Here is a 6,496-nt window from a genome sequence, read left to right on the forward strand (position 1 = left end):
TTTCAGTTATGAGTGTGAACTTTGAAAATAGATGGCACCCAAATAATGTCACAAGTTGATTAACATGATGAGGTGTCACCTTCATTTTTGCAGTGTTATCGACGGTGTAAGTGGAAAAAGCATTTTTAGTATTTAATTTCTGTTCCTTCACTTTCAGGAGTATTAATCTAACTTCAGTTCTTTATGGTTAGTTTTGTAAATAATCCATTGTCATTTCTCAGCTTTTATTATACGAAAATGACGATTCTAGATTCTTGCTTCTTCTTGTATATATTTCTATGTCCGCGCATCATCCGTAGTCTAAGATATTAGCTGCTAACAGCATAGACTGTTGAGATATCATCCAAGACAAAGTTCCTCTACTGAGAGAAATCATAAATAGGAAACCTACTGCGATGGGTAGTTTATTCGTGTAGAAATATATAATCAGTTACAAATTCATTTGTATCAGTTGTCACTTAAACTATGGTGGAAATATCGAACTGTTCTCACTGCAAAGTGCAGTTTAACAAGTAAGTAAGATAAGAAGGGCCAATATGCATGCCATGTGCATATTTTACTGTTATTGAACCGTCCCGTGTTTATTTGTTAGGGTTATACAAGATATCTTTATCTACTTTGATAAATACTACATACAACTGTCTTCCGCGAAAGATCGTATTTTCGTTCACAATCAGAGATCTGTTTGGAACCTTGGCCATCACTGTTTTGACCAAGCAGTTTTCGTGAAACTAATACATAATAAAATGGCCACTCCGGCCGGCTAATACATAATACAGAAGGTATTTCAAAGTTATAGTTGCGTATTATGACAGCATGCTTATTACTGATATGGTGCACGCTGATGATGAGAATGCTCCTTATCACTGACGCACATCCCTACGCTGTATTAAACAAAGAAGAGTCAGTTAAGTTAAATATTAAGACATCATATATCACACAGAAATTTTTTTAAAGAAGAGCATTTCGAATATTCTATTATATTTTAAAAAAGACTGACCAGCTGAGAATTGGACTCGAGCACTGAGGGTTCGATGCGATCTTCATTATGTATACAGAGAGTTCTTCCATTCTGGGAATAGAGAATCTCTACAGTTTTTGCCCGGTATCACCATTGATACAGGAAAGATATCACTACCAGTGTTTCCAAGATTTTCAACAATGTTTTAACTTCAGTAATATGTGTAGTAACCACAACCAACAGCGGGAACGCCTCGGGCTGCGGATCGGAGCCGCGAGGCGGGGAAGCCGCCGGCGGTGGAGCACGCACCACCGAGTAAACACAGGACGAGTCGGGCGAGAGTCCTACGACAACTGACAACAACCGACCACGACCGACTATGAGCGACACAACAAGGAAGAGATAAACAACGGAGACTTGTGGAAGCCACAAGACCAAACACCAAATGTAAATCCACTCGGAACCAGAGCCAGGGAATTGTCAACAACGAGCAACGACCAGAACGCAATACCGCCGAGATAGAAACGAAATCCAGAGCGAGTACCAGACTGACTGGACTAGGTTCTTTTTTTTTTTCTTTATTGTGATTTCATTCCCCTGCCCCTTATGGGCAGGGGAGGGCTGTCAGCAGCACAATCCGCCGCTCTTCAGCCGAGTGACATGACAACTAAAACAAGAATAAAATAATACATACATAAGGAGGTAAAAAAGGGGAACATAAAACAGAGTAAGGGGAGAAAATGGAGGTAAAAATACACTGACATGTAGACGTTCATTGGGGACAGTTAAAAAAGTCACCAGAAAGTTAAAAAAACGCAATTGGCGGTTCTTAAAACACAGAGAAGACACTGGATGCGCATGCACAGGTTAAAAGTTGGCCACAGTATTAAAAACACTCTGAAACAACACACTTAAAACCCACTTGGAGCACACACGACGAAGAATAAAACTACCAGGTGGGACCTGCCGAGGGAAAGGTCAGAGAGGATGGAAAAGGAGGGGAGAGCATGGGGCAGCTGGGGAAGCGGCGGGATGAAGAGAGGAGGGTTCACAAAGAGGTAGGAGACACATGGGGTGGTAGAGGAAAAGGGAAGACAGGGCAGGAGGGAGCGCAGAGACACTGAAAGAAGGCACAAGAGATGGAGGGGGAGTAGGAGGGGAAATCCGCTCAGAAGGAGGGAGGGGGAAGAGAGGGAGCCCTGAGGAGGCGGCAGGAAGAGGGGGTTATAGTTGGTAGGAAGGGTAGATGTCAGGGCGAAGCTCATCATCCGGGAGTGGTAGACGGTGGAAGTTGTGTTGGGAAAGGAGATGGAGGGTGTGGAGATGGAGAGAGGGAGGGACACAACGGTAAAGGCGCGGCAACTGGTTGGGAGTGGAGAGGAAGGGAGACACCAGGGGGTGAGAGGGTTCATGGCGGCGGACAATATATAGTGTGTGGATGTGTTCAAGGAAAAGGAGAAGGTGGGGGAAGGTAATGAGGTCATAGAGGATGCGCATGGGGGACGGAAGGCAGACGCGGAAGGCGAGGCGGAGTGCATGGCGTTCGAGGATTTGGCGGGCGTTGTAGAACCGGGGAGGGGCGGAAATCCAAGCCTGGGTCTTGGAGGGAATAACACGGAGGAACCACTGGTTGCACCAAGCGGTGAATTGGTCAAGGTGGCGTTGGAGGGTACATTGGGACCGTTGAAGGGGAGAACAAAGGGCTAGGAAGGCGGTGTCATCAGCGAACTGGAGAAGATGAACAGGAGGGGGAGGTTTGGGCATATCAGCAGTGTACAGGAGATAGAGGAGAGGGGAAAGGACAGAACCTTGGGGCACGCCGGCAGAGGGGTAGAAAGTACGGGAGTTGGAATTGCAGATAGTCACATAAGAGGGACGATGGGAGAGGAAGGAAGCAACGAGACGGACGAAGTTGATGGGGAGAGCATAGGTCTGGAGTTTGAAAAGGAGCCCGGGATGCCAGACACGGTCATAGGCGTTCTGGAGATCAAGGGAAACAAAGATAGCAGAGCGACGGGAGTTAAGTTGGAGGGAAAGAAGATAAGGACTAGGGCAGAGCGGGGCCTTATATACGAAACCGGAGGGAGCGGCAATTGGCCGCTGTCTGCACGTGGCTTTGCGGTGGCGCCCTCGCTGCGCGAGAGCCGCTGTGCGGAATAGCCGCCTCGGAGGCGGAGCCCTCTATGGGCTGACCACGTCCATTTGTTCTGGCTGGTGTTGGACTTCCGTGGCGGAAGGTACTACAATATGTGATATACAATCCTGTAGGAAGCAGGCGACCATTATTACACTGTTCCGCAGCACAGTATTCAGGCTGCCTGTATCGCAGTGATAAAAGTCAATCATCCGACAAGGAATAGCACTGATTCATGTCTTATAGTTACAAATTAAACGTTTTAGGGTTTTTCGCCTTACTTGTACTTTGAAACATTGCTTCTGGCAAAATTTCATGATTCTACGCCAACGGGAACTACCGTGAACGTTTTGATGAGTGAGTTTGTGAGTACCAAATTATGTCACCCAAATTACCCTAGCTTTCAGTTGTATTGACTTATAAGGTTACATTTATTACGCCGCCAAGGGTCTATAGACTTCAGTATCTGGCGTATATTTCAACTTAGTACATTACCCTTTACTGATAAAATGGGGTCTGAACAGAATGACGAACAAAGTCAGATAAGAAATGACTAACACTTTTTTTCTCCCGACTGATATAACTACAAATTTATATTTTTCGTAATTTTTCTTTTGTTGTACTGCAAAGCCTTGTTTCTTGACAAATTTCGTGATTCAGCATTGGCATTTACCTATATCTTTTGATGAGTGTTTTGTGTGGGTCAAGAAATTGTTTTGTTTACAGACTCACTGTGTCACCCTATGTCCTCAACACACATTATCAGAACTAACGAACTGCTTGGTACGCTGCAGGCGGCCAGTCGTCTCCCCATCGGTGGCAACATACAGGTTGTGGGTCTCCCTGCCGACGGCTACGACCCACCCGGCGGGCTCGCAGTCACCATCACCGGCTGGGGTCTCATCGACCGCGCCAGCTACGTGGCCAGGTTTGGCGCCACAGACCGCATGACCTGCGCCGGCGAGGCCGGCAAGAGCACCTGCTACGGCGACTCCGGTGGTCCGCTCGTCAGTGGCGGCACTCAGGTCGGCATCGTCTCATGGGGAAGGGAGTACTGGGATACCGATGGCGGCGTCTATACTAACGTCGGCAACCTCCGTTCCTGGATCACGGCTGCCGCTGGCGTCTGATCAAATTCTCTCATTCTATCTGCATTAATGTAAAACCGGTTGCAGTCTCAGCAATTTTCTAACACACTCAGAGCTTCTTAAATTTCAGTCTTCTGCCAAGTTTAGCGTGATCATGTATGTCACACGTTATTATCATCAAATAAAGGATATTTTCTCTTAATTGGCATACATTTTATTTTCGCACATTGTTTTCTGGGAGTCTGTGGCAGGCGAATTACTGTGGTAAAACGTGATTCGTCAATGTTATTTTACTGTAATAACTTGCAAGATATGTGAAAAGGGGTATATAACTTTCCGACATCGGATTCCGAGGAAACAACTGGACATACATCGCCTTACAACTGTTTTCGTTATATTACTAGAGTTTGAAAAGCGCGTAACATACACTACTGGCCATTAAAATTGCTACACCAAGAATAAATGCAGATGATAAACGGGTATTCATTGGACAAATAGGACGCAGAACAACCACCTCTGGCCCTAATAACGGCCTTGATACGCCTGGGCATTGAGTCAAACAGAGCTTGGATGGCATGTGTAGGTACAGCTGCCCATGCAGCTTCAACACGATACCACAGTTCATCAAGAGTACTGTCTGGCGTATTGTGACGAGCCAGTTGCCCCGCCATCTGAGACCAGACGTTTTCAATTGGTGAGATATCTGAAGAATGTGCTGGCCAGGGCAGCAGTCGAACATTTTCTGTATCCAGAAAGGCCCGTACAGTACCTGCAACATGCGGTCGTGCATTATCCTGCTGAAATGTAGGGTTTCGCAGGGATCGAATGAAGGGTAGCGCCACGGGTCGTAACACATCTGAAATGTAACGTCCACTGTTCAAACTGCCGTCAGTGCGAACAAGAGGTGACCGAGACACGTAACCAATGGCACCCCATATGATCATGCCGGGTGATACGCCAGTATGGCGATGACGAATACCAGCTTCCAATGTGGGTTTACCACGATGTCGCCAAACACGGATTCGACCATCATGATGCGGTAAACGGAACCTGGATTTATCCGAAATAATGACGTTTTGCCATTCGTGCTCCCAGGTTCGTCGTTGAGTACACCATCCCAGGCGCTCCTGTCTGTGATGCAGAGTCAAGGGTAACCGCAGCGATGGTATCCGAACTGATAGTCCATGCTACTGCAAACGTCTTCGAACTGTTCGTGCAGATGGTTGTTGTCTCGCAAATTTCTCATCTGTTGACTCAGGGATCGAGACGTGGCTGCACTATCCGTCACAGCCATGCTGGTAAGATTCCTGTCACTTCGACTGATAGTGATACGAGGCCGTTGGGTTCGAGCAAAGCGTTCCGTATTACCCTCCTGAACTCATCGATTCCATATTCTGCTAACAGTCATTGGATCTCGACCTACGCGAGCAACAATGTCGCGATACGGTAAACCGCAATCGCGATAGGCTACAATCCGACCTTTCTCTAAGTGGGAAACGTGATGGTACGCATTTCTCCTCCTTACACGAGGCATCACAACAACGTTTCACCAGACAATGCTGGCCAACTGCTGTTTGTGTATGAGGAATCGGTTGGAAACGTTCCTCATGTCAGCACGTTGTAGGTGTCGCCACGGTGCCAACCTTGTGTGGCTGCTCTGAAAAGCTAACCATTTGCGTATCACAGCATCTTCTTCCTGTCGGTTAATTTTCGCGTGTCTAGCACTTCATCCTCGTGGTGTAGCAATTTTAATGGCCAGTAGTGTATATCGTTATCTTCGCAGATGCTATGCATGTCTTCTGTTAGAGCAGGTAGATAACTACGTGATGGACACCTGTAAAGACGTCTTCGATGGATGTGTAAGGACGTTGCTCACCCAATGTCAGCTTTATTCAGCTATGGAATCAGTTTTGCCACAGTGAAGACACCGTTAACTCGTATGATGCCCTACTAACTGTCCTTCCACCATAAAATCACTCAATATAACTCGTTGTATCTAAGCCTCAACAGTAGTTTCATGATAGTGTTTCCAACTTAGTCATTACAAATATGCGATTAATCTTTATAATATGCGTTTTATTTTCTTCTCTTGTAACACACTGATGGGTAAGAAAGTTACACATAGATTACAGCTCTGTTTAGCTGGTCACTCGAAAGCTGTTCTTTCAGGGGGCTTCATCTGCTTACAGCACGTTCTCTTCTGTTTGTCCATTATCTGTTGTATGTATTCAATTTTGACAAATGCTTTCGTATTCGAGATACAAATAGTATTTTGAGACCTAAACTATCTCCATATTGTATCCACGTTCACAT

General features: G+C 46.1%; 1 protein-coding gene across 1 annotated transcript; it reads left to right on the top strand.

Annotated features, from left to right (window-relative positions):
• The first annotated feature begins 3,838 nt into the window (after positions 1-3,838).
• Positions 3,839-4,225, top strand: LOC124616504 (trypsin-like). The gene has a single exon (XM_047144816.1). The coding sequence runs from the start codon at positions 3,839-3,841 to the stop codon at positions 4,223-4,225; it is 387 nt and encodes a 128-aa protein (XP_047000772.1).
• The last annotated feature ends 2,271 nt before the right edge of the window (positions 4,226-6,496 follow it).

This window comes from Schistocerca americana, chromosome 5, assembly GCF_021461395.2.
Source record: "Schistocerca americana isolate TAMUIC-IGC-003095 chromosome 5, iqSchAmer2.1, whole genome shotgun sequence".
In the NCBI taxonomy this organism is placed as follows: domain Eukaryota; kingdom Metazoa; phylum Arthropoda; class Insecta; order Orthoptera; family Acrididae; genus Schistocerca; species Schistocerca americana.

Bases quoted from the DNA above. Each gene is read 5' to 3' on its own strand.
- LOC124616504 (XM_047144816.1), top strand. From the start codon at position 3,839: ATGTCCTCAACACACATTATCAGAACTAACGAACTGCTTGGTACGCTG.